Source organism: Uloborus diversus, chromosome 1 (assembly GCF_026930045.1).
Source record: "Uloborus diversus isolate 005 chromosome 1, Udiv.v.3.1, whole genome shotgun sequence".
In the NCBI taxonomy this organism is placed as follows: domain Eukaryota; kingdom Metazoa; phylum Arthropoda; class Arachnida; order Araneae; family Uloboridae; genus Uloborus; species Uloborus diversus.
In genome coordinates this window covers 224,775,896-224,799,791 of record NC_072731.1, presented here as the reverse complement: position 1 = coordinate 224,799,791, position 23,896 = coordinate 224,775,896, and the positions used below count along the sequence as shown (strand labels likewise).

Sequence of the window (23,896 nt, the reverse complement as noted above, 5' to 3'; positions counted from 1 at the left end):
ATTCAGATTAATTTCTTTTTTCTTTTTTTTTTCAGAAAATGTTTCTACATGTATTTTTAACCCCCGACACACAAAGGAAGGGGGTTATAAGTTTGACGTAAATGTGTATCTGTCTGTGGCACTCTAGTGCTTAAACGGATGGACCGATTTAAAAAAAAAAAAATATTCGAAAGGAGAGTTGATCGAGAGTGTTCTTAGCTATGTTGCATCTTTGGATGACATTAATTAACGAATAAATTAATTAAAAACCTCTAATAGGTTTTTCGCGATTTTTGCAGTGAAAACATAGTTAAAATTTTTAACATTTAATACCAAAATAAAGAGAAATTTTTCCCGCGTCTGAAAGAATGTGTTTGGAACTTCCATGTTTCATAGAATTCGAACTATAACGTTTTTTAATGCAGATTTTAATAATGGCTAACCCTTTATTCACGCGATTGATCACCGAATTAGTTTTGGCCGACAAGGAAATTAAACGCAATGATTTAAAATTTTTATCTGTTGCCCGTTTCTATTTGTTATAAAATAAAATAATTAAATTGATTTTTAATAGTATAAGGCTTTTAAAAGGATTTTCAATTTTCCGTCTTGATTCTACAGTTGCGACTCAGTCGGTGTTTTTTAAAATTTTTAATTTTATCGTTGTGTCACATGAAATGATAAAATCAAGAGAACTATCATCCTTATAAGTTACTTCATTTTCAGTGTTAAAAATAAGATTATTATTCAGATCTACATTTATAAAGTTATGTCATCTTCACTAAAACGCCAAAAATGAAAAGTTACTCTGATTCACACAGTATTCGTAACTTTTAACAAATTAACTGTGGTCTATATGGGTTACTTAATACTATCTTTACGAAAAAGTCAAAAGAGAAGAAATTACTATTATTATGAATTAACTCAGCTTCTTGATACTTCTTTACAGGAAATTATACTTAACAAAGATGTTACAGAATTAAACCAAAAATTAAGGTAGGTGCGGGTAATAAGGCCTATCTAAGGGAGATCTGAAATAAAATAAAAACTATGTATCTGAATCGACAAATTGTAATATTAATTGAACATACAGATCAATTACTACAAGAAACAAACAAAAAGTCACCAATTTTGCGGAAAACAAGCATCAAATAAAACATTTTTCAAAGCCTTGTCACTTAAGTCCTTGGCAATAAGGTCTACGAACTTTAACACTCTTAATAACCAAAATAAGCTTCTAACGTTGATAATTGAGATCAATTGTAATATATCTGCATTAATCATGCTTAAAGTCTTCAAAATGACAAAAAAATTCTTTGTTTAACAACCGTCAGGACACTCAAAATTAGCTTTGTCGTAGACCATCACACCAACGCATTCCTTATGATACCACTTGCCACATTTTAGATATAGTCTCATGTCATTCATCTCTTATCCTTTCACAAGTGTGTGACAGTCCTAGATAGCATCGTTTTCTTTAGCATCATTTTCTTCATTCAGGGGTTACGTCTCTCTTATTTTCTTCTCTTTCTTGTTTCTGTCAAACAAGTCTTTGATGACTGGGGTTCTCTGACAATCAATGGCGCTGGTTTTTAAACAATTTTCTCTGGTGTATGCATAAGCTCCTGAAATGCTGTACTTTTTAATGGAGCGAATCGCACATTGTCTTTTTCATCGTCCGAACTAGAACCGTAAACCATATGGTATAACTTTTCAGAAGGTTTGCTGGGGGTACTTCTATAACACTGAACCAATTAGTAAATAGTCGTAACTACTTGTAAACATCCATAATATATTCAGAAAGGTTTAAAGTAAGATGTAAAACTGACAAACATTTTTGCAAAAGCAAAGGAGTATAATAAGACCTACTATCCAATTTGGTAGGCCTTATTAGCCGCTGGCATCGTGTACATAGAAATACATAAAAGCACAATAATTGGTTTACATATATAATTCAGACATCAAAAATCGATAGAAGCATTGACAACAGAAAACGAGCGCAAAACTATATCTAAAAGTGTAATATTACAAAAAAATTTTAACATTCAGTCGCACGATTTTTTATTATTCTCTCTCTTGACGTCCGTATGTACGTGTGTATGTGCGTATGTATCTCGCATAACTCAAAAATGGTATATCGTAGAAAGTTGAATTTTGGTAACTAAACTCCTAGCAGGGTCTAGTTGTGCTCCTCCCCTTTTGGTTGAATTCGGCTGTTTCAAAAGGGGTCTTTTGCAATTTTTTAAGTGGAAACCCTTGTTAATTTCGATGCAAACTCAAATGGTGTTATAATTTGGTGGACACTTGACGAAAAATTGCCAGGCTTTTGGTCAACAACTTGGCGACAAATTTTTCATTTTTTAAGAAAAATCTTATTTTAATTCACCCACTATTGGCGATATTGAATCACATTGAAATTGCCAATAACGGGGAAATAAATCTGTCTAAAACACGTTTTTGCTTCGGTTCGCAACAAACTAGGGGTGAAAATATTTAGTGTTTCCTTGCTTACTCCAAGCCACCATTATCATTAAATCGGCGTAAAAGGAAGTCATGTGATGCACAAATCATCGGGAATCAGCTCGTTTTTTAATGTCTTTAATTAAAAACTAACAACTAATTGCCAATTCCATTGACATTAGACATGAGTTTTCGTGTAAAAGATCGTTCAATCGCTCTTCGAGCTGAATTTGACGGTCAGAACGAGGTACGTTTTCGAGATCAAAATTTCGAGTTTTAGCGCCTTGAACGACAATCTACTTTTTTACCCGTAAAATACAAACCGCGAAAAACATTTACCCCCATTGGTCTTTTGCTCGAAAATCTTTCTGAAAGCTGTGATCTGACTCATAAGTACATGATTTTTCAATTTTGTTTCATGCCGAATAGAATGGTGCAGAGCAAATTCAATTTAATCAAGGTTTCGTTGGTGAAAATACGATTTGAATTATTAAAAGTTATGAAACTCTGGTTAAAAGTGCTGAAAACCCAGTTTACCGGGATAGTTATCTACCCCAGTTTGTGGTTCTTGACATACCAATCGCGAGCGGCTCTTTCAGCTATGGAACCTTCTCCATAGCACTAATGTCACAAGTAGTATTTGCGAACGTATAGCCTTGATTAAAACAAACCGAAGGACGCGTGGAAAATATTAATTTTCTTCTACTTGGTATTAAATGTTAATGATTTAAAAATGGACTTAACTCAAAAAAGGCACAAGTTCTTGAAAAGAACAAAACATACTCATTGGAATGATTTAAAAATTGTTCCAAAAATAGTTCACATCATGCGGGTTACATTACAGAAATAGAAAATAAGAGAAAGAGGGAAAAAGAAAACCTTCGTGAACTTAGTTGTCATCCCAATATCAACATTTCGGGCATTTTACCATCTAGTTGTTTGAATTTATTACCTGAGAGCGTTTATGAGATGTACTGGAAGGTAGCAAAGCCCAAAAATAACTACAACGGCTATTAGCATTTTCGCCGCTTTTCTTCGTGACTGAATTTGGCTTTCGCAGCTTGGATTGACTGTTATTAGACGAACAGTTGCACCATTTTTTCCATTCTTTTGGGACACAGCAGCTGCAAAACACAAAAAAGTATTAGTCATCGAAGAAACAATGCCTCTAGTAGTTACACTCAATCCTTTTAAAAGAAGTTATCCCTGATTCAAATTAAAAAAACAGAAAAACTTTCGACCTTTTTCGAATGCAGCATTGTAAAATCAGCTTGTACAAGTAATTTAAACAGTTTTTTTTTTATCTATCATTCGTAATAAAGTTTAAAAACTGCTCCATGCACTTTTCCGCCCTAAAACCTACAGCTGAATGCGTCTCCATTTTCAACTTGCGATGTTTTTTCTGTGACGGACGAATATGAAAGCTGTTATGAGAAATGTCACCCTCGCACTCTGTTTAATTGGTTGGCGTATAATATCTGATTAAAAATGTTTGTAATTCGTTTATTGTTTACGTCAGAACTATCCTAAATAGAAAGATATTAACAGCAATTTTGAGTAGGGTAGACCGGAGCACGTTTACGCGGATTTTTTTTCAATGAATTTTCTAACTTTTATGTTTTAACTCAGGAAAATTTAGACATTGCAGTTTTATGAAGCAGTTATTGGAGTCAAAATTGGTACAGTGTCAGTTGTTGCTCAGTTTGTGTTTTGAACCGTTAAAAAAATTATTTTTTAGTCCAAGTCGGTTGCGTAAACTTGCCCCGGACACGAAGTATATTTATTTTGACACCTAACGGGGTTAGTGTTTTGAACATAATGTCTTACTATTATTAAAATTAAGCAAACTTATTATAGACTGAATAGTGTAAAAAGTAAAAGCTGAACGGACATGAAGAAATATATAGCTACATGATTTTAAGCTATAAGATAAGAATTTGTAACTCAATTAAAAATTACATAGTGATTTTCAAAACTAAATAGCCCGAAAATACTAAAAAGTTTTGGGACATTTCGGAGAGAAAGAAGCATCAGGGCACATTTAGAAGTAAGACACAGTAAGAACGTGCGTTAAAGGGCCCCGTCGCCAACTTGGACTTATTTTTAACGTGCAAAAAAAAAAAAAAAAAAAAATATCAATAACTTTAAGTTCATGCAAATACAATTCTCAAAAAAGGATAAATTTCTGCTAATTTTCATATATTTGTTCTTTCTTAACTAAGTATTTTTTCATTCACAATAAGCTTCAAAACGTTCAACTCAAAATGTACTCGACTTGGTAGAAAACAGATTATTCTTCCTGCATGTAAGACCGAAACTCGACTGGTGCTCAAATCTAGTGAGGATATTTGCTAGGGAGCAGCATTAATATGTTATGACTGCTGACTTTCCAGTTATAATTCGTTTTGAAAAAAGGGCACTGCATAAACGTGCATCGGTCTACCTTATAGGTAATCAGAAAGTCATATACTTTTTTTATTGCATACTTTTTAGCACAAAACCAAACTTTTAGAAATAGTCTTTATATTAAAACAAATATATATATTTTTTTAATTTAATTCCGGTTTAGCTTATATATTTTTATATTTAGTTTCAAAAATGCATTAATCATATTTTAAATATTTTACAGCAATTAAAAAAAAAAAATTATTAACCTGTTCGAGCTGGGTGGTGATTTGTTTCTGAAGATCCTGGTATGTTCTTATTCCACAAAACACGCGCAATCTGATAGTAAGCAACAGCCATCAGCAGGAAAGGAAACACATACAGGAAGAGGACGAGGAACAGTTGGTATATCCGAGTGCTGTTCTCGCTCCAGGTGTACGTACAGTCTGTCAAGTAGGCTGTTTCCAGTGGTAAAGTGTGCTTCTTGGTGTCCAGTACAACCACCTCCGGTAGAACGACGACGGTGGACAGCAACCAGATGATGAGGATGGATGTTTTCGCTCTGGCTGCGGTACTCTTGAAGCTGAGAGGATGGCAGATGGCGTACCAACGGTCGACAGATATGAAAGTGAGAGTCAACACAGATACGCTGACGGAGACACTCTGGGAAAATTTAGAGGCATTGTAGAATAATTGCATATTTATTAAATAATTCAACTTTTAGCATTTTTTTATTCAAATCATAAATTTACCTCCTTAGGTGCTGATTCAAATTTAACAAATCATTGCATCTCCAAAACGATTACATAGATGATAGGGTTCCCTTTGCACATTTCCCTCTTCAGAAGTTTTTAACAACTACTCGAAACTGTTTGGTGTCAACATACTTTTTTTTTCTTAATTTTGACTTATTTTCTCTATTAAAAAATAATGCTAAATTTCGCCAATACAAATATTTTATTTAACAAACAATTCTTATTCCGCTAATAGTTGCTTGCAGTGAAGAATCACCAAAAGGCGATATTTTGCCAGTAAAGACAATCACACGCCCGGATCCAAGATGCTTGGCTTCAATTGTGACGTCACACGATGAAACATCTTGTTTTAAAAATCTGATATTTAAAAAAAAAATAATTAAATATCTGGAAAATAAAATAATTTGCATATTCGACCGATTTCAGTGACTAACAGTAGTGGAAGGAAACACTCCCTTTAGAGAAAAAAAATCGAAATTTTACCAGCACAATATTAATTTAGACTACAAAACATACCAGTGAATAAGCCTCAAAAATGTTTCACGCATATGGTAGTATTTGTAAATAAGTCAATTAAAAGTAATACTGCTCAAAACCTAGATTTTCTCCAATATCCTTTTTTGAGATATGCTACCATTTCTGCCGGATTTTTTAAAACTTAGTACAGATATAATCCATGCGTATAAACAAACAATATATGTACTAGCAGCTCGATTTCTTACTTTTACAAGACTGGACATGCATGCTATGAAACTTAGTAGATAAAAATATTTCTTTCTGACATAAAGGCTTTGCGTTTATTGTTTCCAAAAGTATTTGTCCGTAAGTGCGAAAAAATCGGAAAAGAAACAAACAAAGAATTCCCCTCTAAGCTCTCCAAGCATGCTGTTATAACACATAGCTGTTTCTTTTGTCGGCATCTGCTAATGGACCCGAACAAAAATCCCACAGCTTAACAAAGATCAAGATTGCCTTAAATGGATGAAAACTGAAAAGATTATTCTACCGATGAATCGGCTGCTGAGAATCTTTTATGGAACAAATAAGGACAATGAAGCATCTTACAGATGTTATTGAGAAACGCAAGTAAAAAATAATACTAACAAGATAAATGAACACGGAAATTCTATTTTCAAATGAAACACAAGATGTTCCAAAGATAGCGATCCATTTCAGTGAAAACAATACTGCATTGATTTTTTTTTTCACAAGTGATTGAAAAAATGCTCTTCTTAGTAAAAACAGTAGCCTTGACTTTCCTGTAAACTGGGTGGTAAAACATTTGAAGAGATGATTCCACTGTAGCAGAGCGAAAATACAGAAAACAGCCTCCACTCTAACGAGCCCACCTGATCTAACACTGCTTGACTTTTTCCTCTGGGTTACATACAATCCCTTGTGTACAAAGTTAAAGTCACAAATCTGCATTAACTACTTGCAGGGATTGAGGAAGAAGTCAGCAGCATGAGAGCTGATAAACTACGGATGTGCTTCGTACAATGCCGGAACGTTGGTCTCTGTGCGTTGAAATGTAGGATTGACAGGCTGAACTTTATTAAATTCCTATGTATTTTCGTTTTTACTTCTATGCACGAATTTTTCATTAAACAAGCCGATCATGAAAATAAATCGTTATTTTTGGAACACCCAATAGAAGATATATTTCATAAATGCAAGAATGATTCGAACTTTTAAGGGAAAAAAGTAATAAACCAATAATATACGGGGGCCACATGGGGGCAATTGTATCCCGATAGCTTTGAAAAAGCTATGTAGTATTTACAAAAATTTATCCGTGTTTGTCGTTGTTTTCCTATATACTATTCATTCTGCAGATACGTACCTTCCTGCTGGAAACATTTTAAAATGCCGGGCCATGTTAAAATTTTTCCAGTAGAACAGGGTGAGAAAAAAAGAAAAAGTAGCCATTATATGAAACCGTATTATACATTACTATTTCTAAAATGGATTTTCATCTATAAATCAAGACATTATGGCTTTTAAACATTTCCAAGATATTCGTTTCTTGCCTTAATTACTTGCGTTTGAAAGAATAGTTTGCTTACTTATGAATAAATAAAAGAATTTTTTAAAGAAATCTTGGAACGTGAACATTTTTGTACATTACGATCATTTCTGAACACTTGATTTTCTAAAACAATCGTTATAAAATGCATACATGAATGGTTTGGAAGACAGATTTTTTATACCAAAAACAAAACCGCTAAGGGAGAGAACTTGGAACAATGAGGTTTCAAGAGAAATTACAATCAAATGGAAAAGGGATGTTTCAGTTCCCTCATCGAATTATCTTACGCGGTAACAAAGCGGAAACGGAAAAAGAAACATTTCACTAAGTTTAATTGTTTACAGTGCATACCTATATATCGAAATGCTGAATTTCTTCAAAAACAGAAAATTTTACTTTAAGATTAATTAAGACTGTTGTGTTTTCGATACGACGCAAAAATAAAATCCTAAACGAGAGAGAGAGAATCGATACTTCTTTTTTAAAGGTACACTACCACACTATCTCTAAAAAATATAGTCATGTGCCTATTTTCTACCTTTTAGATGTGAGAGTTATTTTAAACTAGTGGTACACGCACGGCTTTGCCCGTAGTAGAAAACTAAAAGGTGATTTGGTTCACTTGTATATTTACAAATAATGGGTGACAAATTTCTCGCCAAGGCTATGTTCATTCGCTCTCCCATTCCACGTCATGATAATTTTGTAATTTATTCGTCCATCTTACGATAATTTTTCTCCGGAAAATGTTCTTCAAATTGAAATAGAAAAAGAACAAAATCGAATTTTCAAAAAATCGCTGCGAGGTGCACACCCCCATGCTTCAAACTTTGTGCCAAATTTCATGAAAATCTACCGAACGGTCTAGGCGCTATGCGCGTCACAGAGATTCAGACATCCAGACAGAGAGACTTTCAGCTTTATTATTAGTAAAGAAAACAAAGATGAACTAATATTTTCTCTCAGAGAGTAATTGAGCAAGTAAGATAACTCTCGAAAATTTCTGTTGAATGCCAAAAGAGTATCAAAATAGTTTGAGTTAGCGAGGATTGGTTAGAATTGACAATATATAAGCTGAGAATAAATGTCGCTGATTATTGAAACTAAAACAGATCATTTGCCCAAAACAATACTCTACATTGAAAGGGAGTTTTCCAATTTCCAGTAAATGAAAATAGGAACAAAATCGAACCAGGGAATTGAATCGTTTTAATACAAAACCCATTCTAGAGATAGTATTGTTCAAGCACTACTTTGGAATTTCGAAAGATTACTTCTCATCGTCTTTCGATTGAGTTATTTATTGCTTATCAATCGAGACTAAAAGACAAACTACTATGCGATGACTGATTTGAGTCGCAGTTCGGTATTGCTTTAATAAAATGTTTAAATAACTAATCCAGTTTTAAAACGTAGATAAGCATGTACTCTTTTAAATACTGAGCAATACCTGAAAACTTTCTGAAAGAGAAATGAAAGCATTAATTCCTGTTTCCATAGGTACCCTAAACTAAAATTTTTGGGAGGGAAGAAATTCTCAATTTACCGATTGAAATTCCGAATTTTATCGAATGATAAAATACAAGGGTGCACACATATCTTGTACAGGGGCGGCAAATAGGGGGTGCGAGAGGGGGCGGTCGCACCCCCAAATTTTTCACTAAGAATAATATAAAAGGGTAAAATTCAATTTAGATAACTTAGAAAATCGTTTGCCTGAATTTTCAGAACAGAAAAAACTGATGGAGGATAAGTGTTTGCCTTAACTAAAGAAGTAATCTCTTCATATGGGTTAAATATTTCAAAATTGAGTAATCTATGTTATGATGGAGCATCTTGTATGAGATACCCGTACAGTGTAGAGTCTGTGCAATTTTTACGCGTAAATTCCATGTCATTTTGCATAAATTTTTATGCTCATATTATAACTTAACTAGCAAAAATACCCGGCGTTGCCTGGGTCAGTAATAATTATTAGAAAAAATCGTTACTTGCTTTTGTTTTCTGTTTTAAGTAAAAGAATTTAAAACACATCTTTTTGACGTGATTAAAAATCGAGTTTCTTCCTTACCCATAAAATAAAATAGCAATAAGTATAAAGAACAAAGTAGTATTGATTTAGAAACGAAAGCACTATATTTAAGCATATACAAATTTAAAAAACATGAAATTAATCTTCTCATGTTTAAAAAGATTAATCTGTTGATACTTTTTTTTTAACATGGAGTCTAAAACCTTCTCTGTATGGCTAATGAAGTACGAAGTGATTAAAAAAAAAGTAGCTGCGCTCGTAATCCCCTTATACTTGCTTTAGTTATTTCGGGAAATTTCAATCATTGTGGCTCTTGGTGCGATTTTACCGAATTTGCGAAAGTCGTTTCGAGGTACCTTCGATGATGCTCCCCCATTCTTTCCTTACTTTGTAAAACGATATGATATTAATTTTCGTTACAGAGATATCGTCGCCAGATGCTGAGATATTTTTGGTCACCATAAAATGGCGCTAAACAGTTTCATCCGAAATGTTACCAAAATAAGTAATAAAATTTGGTGATTGTTTGAAATTGTGCAAAAAGGAAAATTAATAGAAGTTTTTGTGCTGTTTATGGATTTGCCTAATTTAGTTGCTGGATTATTTAACACAGTAAAAAAAGTCTTTTGAAAATTATTTGATTGGCGATATTTTGTTTACATGGTGAAAGCTGAGAAACATTATGACGTAGTCTTCGGCTTCAAAAACAGCAACGTTGAAAAAACTGCCAAATGCATCAGCTACGGAAATCTTTCTGCAAAAATTTTGGCGATCTGCTGGTTGTTTGGATAATGAGTAAGTGTTCAATTAGCATAAATAATAATAAAAACCTTTAATTACACTAAAGTTCCGTTTAAATGGAAAATCATCAGCCAAATCATGTATTATTTGCCAATCTTGTGCAAAAATCTTACTTTAAGATTTGACTTGAGAAAAGCCTTGAACAATCACGAAAAGCAAAGAAAGTCAACAATACAACAATTGTCGCTATCGACAGGGAGTTGAGATGATACACTAAATACTGTATTGAGTTGAGGAAAGCCTTCGAACATGGATCTAAAAAGCTCATAACTCGTTTTTTATTCTACTTAGAAATTTCGAACAGGTGCCATCTTCAGCAGAAAAATCAGAGCTTTCGATGGACATATAATGTAAATATGTGCAAGTATTTTTCATCCCAATATTAGAGAATTTATACAAAAATTGTGTTTTATTACCCCCCTAAGGGGGTTTTCCCCCCCATAACGGGACGAAAACTACCCTATGTGTTATTCTGATGCATAAGCTATATTATTGTAAAGTTTCATCAAAATCCGTTCTGTAGTTTTTGCGTGAAAGAGTAACAAACATCCATACATCCATCCATACATCCATACATCCATACAGACAAACTTTCGCATATATAATACTAGCAAAAATACCCGGCGTTGCCTGGGTCAGTAATAATTATTAGAAAAAATCGTTACTTGCTTTTGTTTTCTGTTTTAAGTGAAAGAATTTAAAACACATCTTTTTGACGTGATTAAAAATCGAGTTTCTTCCTTACCCATAAAACTAAAATAGCAATAAGTATAAAGAACAAAGTAATATTGATTTAGAAACGAAAGCACTATATTTAAGCATATACAAATTTAAAAAACATGAAATTAATCTTCTCATATTTAAAAAGATTAATCTGTTGATACTTTTTTTCTAACATGGAGTCTAAAACCTTCTCTGTATGGCTAATGAAGTACGAAGTGATTAAAAAAAAGTAGCTGCGCTCGTAATCCCCTTATACTTGCTTTAGTTATTTCGGGAAATTTCAATCATTGTGGCTCTTGGTGCGATTTTACCGAATTTGCGAAAGTCGTTTCGGGGTACCTTCGATGATGCTCCCCCATTCTTTCCTTACTTTGTAAAACGATATAATATTAATTTTCGTTACAGAGATATCGTCGCTAGATGCTGAGATATTTTTGGTCACCATAAAATGGCGCTAAACAGTTTCATCCGAAATGTTACCAAAATAAGTAATACAATTTGGTGATTGTTTGAAATTGTGCAAAATGGAAAATTAATGGAAGTTTTTGTGCTGTTTATGGATTTGCCTAATTTAGTTGCTGGATTATTTAACACAGTAAAAAAGGTCTTTTGAAAATTCTTTGATTGGCGATATTTTGTTTACATGGTGAAAGCTGAGAAACATTATGACGTAGTCTTCGGCTTCAAAAACAGCAACGTTGAAAAAACTGCCAAATGCATCAGCTACGGAAATCTTTCTGCAAAAATTTTGGCGATCTGCTGGTTGTTTGGATAATGAGTAAGTGTTCAATCAGCATAAATAATAATAAAAACCATTAATTACATTAAAGTTCCGTTTAAATGGAAAATCATCAGCCAAATCATGTATTATTTGCCAATCTTGTGCAAAAATCTTACTTCAAGATTTGACTTGAGAAAAGCCTTGAACAATCACGAAAAGCAAAGAAAGTCAACAATACAACAATTGTCGCTATCGACAGAGAGTTGAGATGATACACTAAATACTGTATTGAGTTGAGGAAAGCCTTCGAACATGGATCTAAAAAGCTCATAACTCGTTTTTTATTCTACTTAGAAATTTCGAACAGGTGCCATCATCAGCAGAAAAATCAGAGCTTTCGATGGACATATAATGTAAATATGTGCAAGTATTTTTTCATCCCAATATTAGAGAATTTATACAAAAATTGTGTTTTATTGCCCCCTAAGGGGGTTTTGCCCCCCATAACGGGACGAAAACTACCCTATGTGTTATTCTGATGCATAAGCTATATTATTGTAAAGTTTCATCAAAATCCGTTCAGTAGTTTTTGCGTGAAAGAGTAACAAACATCCATACATACATCCATACATCCATACATCCATCCATACAGACAAACTTTCGCATATATAATATTAGTAAGATTAGTAAGATGTTCAGCTAGTAAGTGTTCATTGACGCCATGTACTAGAAACACATTTTAGCAACTCGGTGTATCATATGCTTTCATGGGAACTTTTTGTAAAGATATGCTATTTATGAAAAACATCTCACATCAAAAAATACTTTCACATCAACAAATGTATCTTGAGGCTCTTTACTTGACAATCTCTGAGTGACACAAGATGGTCTTCAATAGTTATAAAAGCCTTCTGGAAGAATTAGTGGAAAGCGACCTTTTCATTGATAAACAATTTGTTGTCATTTTAATATGTATGCCTTTGTCTGAATTTTTTTGTTTACTTTATTTATACTGCGGAGCGTTTTTTTTTGATAAATGCTATACTCTATCATCAAAATTTTAATTCGCTAATCTTAATTCTTGGATTGACAATTGAAACTCTTAGTAATTTTCGCATTAATGCATACTTGAACCACGTGTGGAACTTTGTGACAGAACTTTTCGTAACAGTTTTTAATGTATGCCAATGTGGAAGAGGTGACAAAACCCAGATGAAGTTTTAGTCAAAATATTAAATCAATATTTTGAATAAACTGATCAATTCAGTTTCTCAAGAAATTGAGACAGGATTTAATGAGATATATTTATTATTGGTCTTAACTTCAATATTATGTAGGTCGGTTATAGAAAGCGAAAAAGAAAATATTACACTTATAAGTAATAGCATGAGGGAAGAGGAATTGTTTTGTGAATTGTGATTATACTTTTTAATGACACAAAATAAATACTAGCCTATTTAAAAAGCTTTCTTGGTTATTTTAAAAGAGAGGAATCTAAAGGAAATGTGCTTTTTTGACATAACTTTCTTGCTTCCATTGTTTTTTGACTGTTTCAATCAGGTCAGTCATTTGAAAGATGACTTCCGTGATTAGATTGAAAAACCGATGTAAATAAAGCACAAATTTACACGAAAATACAGCATATAGCTGTTTCAAGGCTACAATAATGGAACCTCTTCATCGGTGTAAAAAACTACGCACACAACCAGAAAGTTGTAGGAGATCTGAACGTCAACCAATTTTGACTTTCGTGTCTCAGGAGGTTAGAGAATTGCCTTCGAAGCGCAATGAGGCAAAGCAAGACCTTCCTCTTTATCTATACTGGCAATAAATTAAGTCATTGGATATTGATTAACTATAGTTACAAAATTTTCTGTTCTTCCTGACTCCAAAAATAGCAGATTAAAACTTTACTAAAAAATAAAAACTAGTACCGAGATATTTTGTGAGATAACTTATAACAAAATAAATTTAAAGCTTCGGTCGAAAAAATTTTAATTGTTCTTTACAAACCTAATTATTCTTAACATTAAAACCATTTAACTATCAGTTCTTGTTAAACAATATGTATTTTATACCGTTCTGAGGAAATTCATGTTCAAGAAACACGACCCCCCAAACGAAATGCTGAAATGCCGCCCCTGATCTTGTATGTTCAGTCACTAATGAGAAGGAATATCAAGTGTTACTATAAAATAATTCTAATTTTTTTAAAAAATAATTAAAATACAAAAAGGCAAATCAAAAAATCTTTGCGCCTATTTTTTATACCCAAAATACGTCTGTCATCACAAAACAAACATATACATTCCCAACAGTGACAGCTCCTTGAATCGTACCAGCCGTATCTGCTTTTTGCTCGGAAGAGCGGAGCTGCTGTTAGACATTTAAGATGACGGTTGTTCTTCAGACGTCCACTGCTTATGAGCAGCAAATTGTTGTTAGTTTTGTACGGAGTAAGGGACAAAGCTCCATAGCAAATCACAGGGAAATGCACCTACAGTTCAGACCTTGTCCTTGCGATATTCACTCCATTGAAGAAGTTTCTGGCAGGACAGAGATTCACATGTGACGAAGAAGCCAAGAACGCGGTCCAAAGGTGCATGGTTCCACAGGCAGCCGGAAGAGTTCTGCCACAGGGAAATCTCTAACTTGGTCCCGCGATGAGACAAATGTCTGAACCGGTGTGGTGACTATGGACTATGTGGAGAAATAGTGTAAGTGACATAGTTTACTATGTATATTTGTAAATACTTGTAGGTATCTTTTTTTTTGGAAAATAAAAAAAATAGGCGCAAGGACTTTTTGATTTGCCCTCGTATTGAATCCAAATATTTCGAATTGTCAGCAAAACTTAACAAATAAAGAATCTTTTGGGACATCACAGTGACCTCCCGTGGCATCCCATCGTGGTGTAATTACCAATTACACGTGCCTTATTCTTACCTGACTTACATAGGTTATTTTTCGAACACTATACATCGAAGTATACACTATACACATGTGCTGCTTGGCCGGGAGTGCCAAGTAGGCAGCTGCAAGCAACAACAAAGCTTTAAGTGAGTAAAAATTTTACTCCAACACATTATTTGTTTTTAGCAGTAAGTTACCGCCCCTAAGCCGGGGATAAGGCACAACTACATGCAATATACCAGACATCCCGGTTATTACATCCAGAGACTGCAGTTTCGTTCTTATTAGAAGAACTTATCGGTCTGGATTGATGGACAACCGAGTCGCAGGAAGATGTCATCGCATTGAAGCTGAGAGTGCCAACAAACTGGTGGATAAAGTAATTTTACCTCACCAGCGAGTGTCCGCAGAATGGTACGGTTCGACTCGTAAATCGAAGGCAAAGCTTAGGTGCGCTTAAGCCAGGTCTAAGGCAAGGCTAACAGCATGCAATGTAGCAGACAGCCCGCTTATCGTATCCAGAGACTGCAAAGCATAATAAAAAACAAAACTGCGGTCTTGGATGTGATAACCGGGCTAGTTCTGCCTTAGTCCTGGCTTTGGGGCGGTAATTTACTGCTAAATTCTCAAGCTTCGCCTTCAACTCACTAGTCGTACCGCACCATGCTGCGGGCACTTGCTGATGAGATAAATTTACTTTACCAACCAGTTTGTTGACACTCTCAGCTTCAAAGAGATAAAATCGGCCTCCAGCTCAGTTATTCACTAATCCAGACTGATGAGTTCTAATTAGAAAGAAACTGCAGTCTCTGGATGTGATAACCGAGCTGTTTGGTATATTACATTATATGAACTTTAATACCTTTGAAAACAATTTAGCAGATTTTTTTTCTCGCAGTGATATCTTTTCCTTTTTTTAAAAATATTAAAAAGATTAAAATAATTTACTTTGTTAAGTAATATTTATTTCCACCCATTTCACGAAAGTGACATCCATATTTTATTTTATACTGAATACTTGGTATTAGGCTCATCATCAATCTTAAGTAAATGTAAAAGTAAATGAAATACTGTAATATCAAAAGTAAACTTCTTTATCTGCTTGTTTTTTTTTTATAATTTTGGGAACATTGTTTATGAAAACTTCAGATTTGTTTTCAAATTCAAGGAATATTTGCTTTAGTTTCTGAGGAGAATGGGTGTATCATATTTCCGGTCAGCCTATAGGCTTCATTAAACTAAATTTGGCCCTAGCCTGATATGGCTTACACATCGGTGTAACATTTTCCCCACTAAACACAAGAAAAAGATTGGAAATACTCAAGACTTCTTTTTTGCCATCTTTAACCAACTATAATCGGTGGTAAAGGATTGAATAAAAGAAGTATGAGCATGCGTAAGACTGGGCATGCTACTCCAATGCTCGCAGTATTAGGAGCAAGATGAAAGAATTAAAAAGCAACATTGTATAACATTAGTTTTAAGTTTACGATATATTTTCAAAACGACGTCAGAAAAGTGAAGATTCTAATACACAAATAGAGAGTTAATTGTAAATTACTTTGAACAAGTTTTGTCTCCACACATATCTCATTCTATTTTCCCAGAATCCTATTAACGCATTCTTTTCCACTTACCCCCAAGCTTCAAACTTATTCTCGGCATTACTAATCAGGCTCCGAAATTAGCGATCTCACATTAGCAAAGTATTGGTTTTAATGAAAAATTCAGCATCGTAAGACGGGAAGAAATTTAATTTGGAAACCAATTTAGCACCTGCTGGTGTGAATGCCGAATTACATTATTTTCGCTTCCATTTAATTTAGGAGAAAGTAAATGAAAATCACATCAATTTTCCTCTTAACAATCAATTCTTGGTTTCGATATCAATTCTTTCCAAACACATTCTTATTAATTGGATCGTAATGCCATTATGCGCGATCTTTTTATGGGACACTTCAATGAAGATATTTGAACTTATTATTGCTTTATCTTTTTTTTTTATCTAACGAAAGCAAGAAAAATCAATAGCTGGAGACATTGCTTAGCGTAGTAATGGAAGTCAACTGTACTAAAAAATTTATTATAGATTATTTATTCTGGAGGTAAAGATTCTTGAAAAGAATCTTGACTTTCTAACAGAATATAGAAGAAAAGTTTCGTTGATAAATTGAATGCAATAAATGGCCTCGTTTTTTCCTGATAAATTATTGTCATAAAAAACTAAGTTAAGACATATCTTTGGTATTATTTGACTTAAACATCTTTATTCTGAACTGGCATGTTGGTTAAAATTGCCAATTCTTACCTGGCTTGAGTTCAGCCTTGAATGTAATAGTCTCAAAATTCTACAAATTATAGTGTCCAACCACGGATTGCATGGTATTTTCAAACGTCCAGATAAGACGAATCTATGTGAATAAGGGGGAAAAGTAAAAATTTGATGCGCGTATTCCGCTTATTTGAATGAGACTCTGCTTCTGCAAATGCTGACACTTAAAAAAATAATAGATTTGTCCATTTCCGGTTGTAAAACGGATGTTTGTCTCTCCATACAATCCGTGGTCAGACAGTACTGCATTTTCCGAAACAAACAAATGAAGCTAATTCGCAATTCCAGAGCTCGAATACGCTACCTTGCAGTGATTAACAACAATACTAAAGAAAAAGGTAAAACATTCCATTCCCCGTGTTTTCTTTGGGGCAAATTACAGGCTTCAGACTGTTTGCGTTGTAATGTAATTTCAGAAGAATAGCAAAGAAAGCTTCCCACAAAAACGATGAAAAATTACTGTCATTTACTAAGCGTCAAAGCAAGTTATAAGTTACGGTATTTGTTTGTTTTATATTTTTCATCAGCCATTAGACAGTGGCTGCAGCGCCCTCAATAGTTTATTGGAGTTGCGAATTACGAATGAAACTACCAAAGCCCCGTGATTAAACATATTCGTTACCGAATCGTTTCTTTGTACAAACATTGCAATTTTATTACAACTTAAATTTTATCAAAAAACACTCCCCACCCAAAAAAAAAATAATTAAACGATTTTAAGAATATTTATTTTGAAATTAATGGATTTACAGGTATCAATATCTGTTCCTATGACATATAAAATCGATTACATCTGAATTATATTTTTAAAAAAATGTTTTGTGAAACCATAACTCAAAGTTTAAAAAAAATCTTTTTTCATTATTCAAGCTTTATTTTCTCCTATCTGGTAAATAGTTCCCTTTTTGAGGGACGCAGAGAGAATTTCTCTACAAAAGAACTACTTTCAAAGCAAAAATAAATATTTTGATCTTTAACGGCGAAGTTTAAGTTTTTTTTTTCATTTAACAATTTCTATTTACTAACGCATTAAACTTCACCTCTATATTTATTTATTTTTTCAATTGAGTCCTTTCTAATGCATTTCTTATAAAGAAACTTTTCTTTTAAATTCTTGGAACTGTGTCAAAAGTTTTCTTATGTATCGATCCACCTACACAAATTTCCTTTCTCACTTTTATGTTTACAAATGTAAAACGAAAGAAAATGTGAAATAAAATGAGAATGAAGAAGTATTGATCATTGTTTGACTTTGTCGTTAAATAAAAGAACTTGCTGTGACTCTTTCCAGAGAATGTTTTCTTGTGCGAATTTCTTTAAAATTGAGTTTTGTTTATCTGTGAAAAGTAATCATTCCTTCAGCTTCTCTGTCTTTTTTCGAAACCATCAACTCTCCTAAAATAGATCTTTGAACTGAAACCGGAAATCGCATTTTGTGTATTCTTTTCTTTCTTAAATAATTTTTTTTCGAATCCACAAGCCCATCAGAAGGAATGAGAAATTCAATTTTATATAAGTTCAAAATTTTCTTTTGAAAAGAGAAATGGCACGCTAAAATGCATTCTCCTCTACGAAACGAATTTCGTTTAATAACACAGAAGTCAAGACAAAAAGTTGTCTTACTTGGCGAACGATTGTAGCGAACACGTTTTTACTTCCTTTTACAAAAAAGGAAGTTCTGTATTCGCGAAAAAATGTTCACTCAAAATTCGCCCTTAATTTCCATTTTGCTCACCCCCGAATTAATGTTGAGTTTTTTTCCAACCCGACCACACGCGGAAAAGTGCCTAAGAACGTATAAAAACCCGAAGAATCCATTTTGATATTCCCCGAGTTAATTACAACGACTTTTCTCGTGACGTCCGTATGTACGTATGAAAATAAACACCTGATGCAGAACCATAAAAGTTCCCTTTTTGAAAAAAAAAAAAAAAATACATACATGACTAAACGTGCATAAACGTACACATACACAACTAAAAATTTTTCTACTGTCTTATGCCAACCGATATAGATGTCTTTGTTCTATGAAATGTTGGAAAGGAAATTTCGGTTTTAAGTGTTAATTTACTAGTTAGTCTGCCCTATTATGATAAAAAAAATCATTGGTTGGAAACCTCTTGAGTGTCTATGGTTAACATTTGAAATGTGAGCTAGTACTGCGTATAGGTAATCAACAAGTTTACCCCCCAGTTTCGATGACATTTAAAAGTTCCTCAACCCTTCAATACATCAGAAGGTATGATTGAAAATGAAAAAACGGGGGGGGGGGGGACTTTGTGCGGGCGAAACTGGAGGTATACCAATCAACGAAATAATTCAACCACCGTTGAGTCAACAACTAGATTACTGCTTTGCAGCTACCCTTTTCATTAGTCACAGCAACAACATTACCGCCTATGGTTACTAGCAAAAATATTATTAATTTTTTTTATGAATAAAAACTCATTCTCAGTAGCTATGTTCATGGCCCGATTATCATATAAAAAGGATGCCTTAGACAAAACGCTTTTTTAGGTGTTCTTTGCAGCCAACCCTTTAGAACTTTGGTCATTGGCTAAAACCTTTTTTGATACTTGGGGGCCATAGGCCACGATCTAGATGGCCTATTCAATAATCAGGTCTTATCGACCGATCTATATAAAAATGGGTGTATGTGGGTGGGTGTGTATGTTTCTTTTATAAATCCGCAGTTAACATCGGATCTTTGCCGAATTCGGCCCAGAAATATTTCGATACTCAGGGGTTCACATGACGGGAGAGGGGGTAAAAATCCAAAGTGGTCGAAATGGAAATTTTGAGTCTTGAAACTGCTATTTTCTACACGTGGACGGGACATTTTACACTTGTTTTTTGTCTTTTCTAGAAGTATGATTGTTGAACATGCTTGACAAACCGAACTTCTAGGTAAACCGTTAAACGCCGGGAAACGCAACTAGTGTTGCAATAAAATAATCAACTTTTTTTTCATCTAAGTCATAGTAGGAAAAACACTTAAAGAAGAATCTTTTTATTTTCCATTTACATATAGCAAACAATTTACTTTGTGCTGCATAATTTTAAAACGATAACCTTTTAAAGAACCGTAATGCATGAAAATATTCTTTTTTTAACCTGTGGGAACTCAAGCGGGTCCTGAGTCACTTCAGGCACTTAAAAAATCTTCTACTTTTGGATGGGCAATTCAACAGATTTGAAGCCGAGTATTCTTGAAGCAGCAAATAACTTCACGAATTAAAGAAACTAAACAAATAGTATTACTGTTACATATTTAAACTGTTGATACTTTATTATGTCGAACTTAAATATCCCCTAATGCTCCGTGCTGAATAAAATCATAAATCAGAGATTCTTAGCGAGAGAAGAGGGAATTGCACTCTCGGGAGGAATGTTACTTCCAAGCGCAACAACAAATAGAAGATATACAGTAGTACGAGGAAAGGGAAATCTATGAGAGTAATAAACACAAATTTAAATACAAGTCACTTCGTAACTATAACGGTACTGTAGAAAAAATTTAAAAACTGTCTAAAGATAAATTACTATTTAAAAGACAAACTGAAATAAAATTTCATTTATGAACAAAAAACCGTTAAACAAAGTATTTTACTGGGCACACTGCTGGGGGGACTTGTTTGAGATTAGAATGACAAAATTCAAAAAATTTTGTTGGCTCATTTATTTGAATGTTTTTTTTTCTTTTTTTATTGAGCATGCAAACTTTCTAAAAAATATTTTAAAGTCATTTATGTTTTTCAATTTTATTCTTCTTTTTAACCTAATAAGTATTCATTTTTATTAAACCACTTGGTTTTTGAATAAAAGAAAGAACCCTCTATTAATGATTTTAGCATTAATTAAGACTGAAGAAGATATATATATATAATCTGTGTGTGTGTGTGGTGTTACTTTTTTTAAATTTTAAAATGTTGTTTTTTTTTATACCAATAAATTTTAGAATGTATCGAATAATTATTTGTTCGATAAGTCATCAAAACGAGAAGAAAAAAAATCGTTTGAAAGACATTTTGACACCCTTGAAGTAGTAGGCATAATACAGAAACACATGAGTTTGATGTTGTAAATTATATATAACTTTATTTTCAATATAAGATAAATAAATGCGGGCCTATGATAAAGATGTAATCAAGACTAAAATAAAAGCTAACGTTATTCTGGTTTTATTGCTAAAAATGTCATACTTCGATTAAAAATTATGACTTTCACTGATCATAAAATTAGTTTGCTGTACTTAAAGAAGTTGGTCCTAAATTGCTCCATGTGTAATAATTTCAATCATAAAAAATGTTTAATAGCCATTTTTATAGAACAGTTAAAACTCGTTGCTTTCTTGTGTGTAATGTGTCTGAACACGCATGATGCATAAGTTCCATCTTGACTGAAAGATTCAGCCTCTGTTTTTGATTAAACGAAATGATTTTTTAACAATTGTTTGCATACATCTTTTTAAAGGTTAATATATATTTGGGAACCTGGAATTTTTTGTTTCATTTCATTTGCCTATTATTTATAATGTTTTATAAAATATAAAAATGTAGCTAAATCATTTTTCATCCACTTTAAAAAATAGCTTTCCAACATTGCTTCAGAATTACTGATTGATACAATTAGCAGTGTACAATGTTGCCAACGTTTTTTTTTTTTTTTAATAAATAAAGAGTAGAAAATGTATTTCAAGGAAAGGGCAGCACTGAGTCTTCTAGCAGGTTTTTTTTTTTTAAAAATTGAATATACTAAAATATATTTAATGTAACGCAAAGTTAACAGGCAATGCTTACAGTTTCCGTGATCAACTGTGCACTTTTCCCCCATATAAAGTTTATTAACATTCAACTTAATCTAAAAATCACTTCTGTTCAAACTAAATTTCGTGCTGTAGAATAAGCACAACTTCTTCATCGATACTTACATAGTTCTTCCAGTTGTTATGATGGCTCATATCATCTTTGATAACAATAAAACTGAAAGTCTGGACCTCTGTCTAGATGTCTGGATCTCTGTGACGCGCATAGCTCCCAGACCGTTCGACCAATTTTCATGAACTTTTTCACAAAATTAGTTTGTAGAATGGTGGTGTGCGCCTCAGAGCGATTTTTTGAGAATTCGATTTTGTTCTTTTTCTGTAATTTTATTTTTAACGCCATTGGTGGATTTAAATTCCTCTGCACCGAGGAAATTAGCATAACATGGACGAGCAAATCACCATAACATAGACGAGCAAGTGAACATAGGATATTGGCGAGAAATTCATCATCCATTAATTATAAATATCCAGGCGAATCAAATGACCTTTTAATTTTCTATTACGGGCAAAGCCGTGCGGTACCACTAGTTAATAATATAACACTATAAAATATCATATGTAATCATCATAACTACATTTGAATACATATTTTTAAAAAAAATAATGTTGAAAAAACAAAGCTTACTTGTAAATATAGAACAAGCTTACAGGTTACGCTACCAAAAAACCACGTTTCTGTCACATCCCAAAGCACCGTCGGTGGTAAGCATACAAGGATGACCAAGAAATCAGCAAAAGCCAGGTTAACGATGAAATAATTGGTGACGGTTCTCATACTATGGTTGCGATATACAGAGACACAAACCAACGCATTTCCAACCAGGCCCACCAAGAAGACCGTCAAGTGCATTGTTATAAGTATCCACTCATAAGGGGTGGGGAATATGTAGTCCTCGATCATTGCCAGATAGTCCTCATCTGAAACACAATAGTCATTGGTGCACGGGGAAGAGTTGTTTCCTGTGTCATTGGGTAGGGTAATGTCTTCTGTCGGGTCGTAAGCCATGTCCAGGATTTCCAAGGGCAAGTGAGAAGTGTTGCTGAAGAAGTCAAAAGCTTGCATCACAAGGCCTAAAGCAGAAAAAAAAAACGGTTGATTTTAATACTGATGAATACCATTCTATTCAGAACAACAGAAACGCATACTCCTTAGCTCTAAGCTTGAAGTCTTAAGATTACAACTCGCGCAAAAACATTAGTTGAAAAAATTCTCCTCGTTTTGCAATATGACTCCTTTTGGTGGTGTCCTTATGATGGTCCGTTTGAGTTAATTATCTTAACCCGAGAGAGGTCGAGCGGGGCACACAATCACCCCATTCTCTCCCAAACACCTGTCGCAGGATAAATATTTATCTGTAGTCAATCACCCTTTCAGTATAGCGCAGCTCTGGTTAGTTGAGCTGTGACCTTGACAATGTTTACCTGTTTTAGGGGAGTTTAGTGTGAAAAATAGACGCGTTATTGGCTCGGATTTTAGTTGGAATATACAGGTGGGAGACAAAATAATATGAACACCTGTGAAATAAGGAAAAATCTTTATTAATAGGGGGTTGGACCACCCTTTGATTGAAGAACAGATTGAATGCGACGGGGGATAAATGCATAAAGGTCATGGACAACATTTAAAGGAATATTAAGCCATTCCTCCAGCAGAATGGTCTCTAATTCCGAAAGTCCGGATGGAGGTGAAAATCGGGAACGAAGTTTGAACTCTAAATATCCCCATAAATGTTCAAAAATATTTAAGTCCGGAGACTGAGGGGGCCAGGCGAGATGTTCAACTTCACTGTCATGCTCTTCGAACCATTCTTGGACACATCTGGCAATGTGTACGGGGGCGTTGTCGTCTTAAAAGAGCGGTCGCTCTCCAGGGAACAGTCTGGACAAACGGATGGACATGATCCTCTAGAATGCTCAGATAGTGATTAGATTTGACACGCT

The 23,896-nt window shown here is 33.7% G+C and overlaps 1 protein-coding gene across 1 annotated transcript in view; it reads right to left on the bottom strand.

Annotated features, from left to right (window-relative positions):
* The window catches only part of LOC129225272 (orexin receptor type 2-like), a 31,638-nt gene extending 8,671 nt beyond the window's left edge, over nt 1-22,967 (bottom strand). Inside the window, exons 1-3 of the mRNA XM_054859860.1 lie at nt 22,581-22,967; nt 5,094-5,487; nt 3,392-3,563 (exon numbers count right to left, since the gene is read on the bottom strand). Coding sequence (XP_054715835.1) covers nt 3,392-3,563; nt 5,094-5,487; nt 22,581-22,961 — 947 coding nt within the window. The 5' untranslated portion in view covers nt 22,962-22,967. The remainder of the gene's footprint in view (nt 1-3,391; nt 3,564-5,093; nt 5,488-22,580) is intronic.
* Between the last annotated feature and the right edge of the window lie 929 nt (nt 22,968-23,896).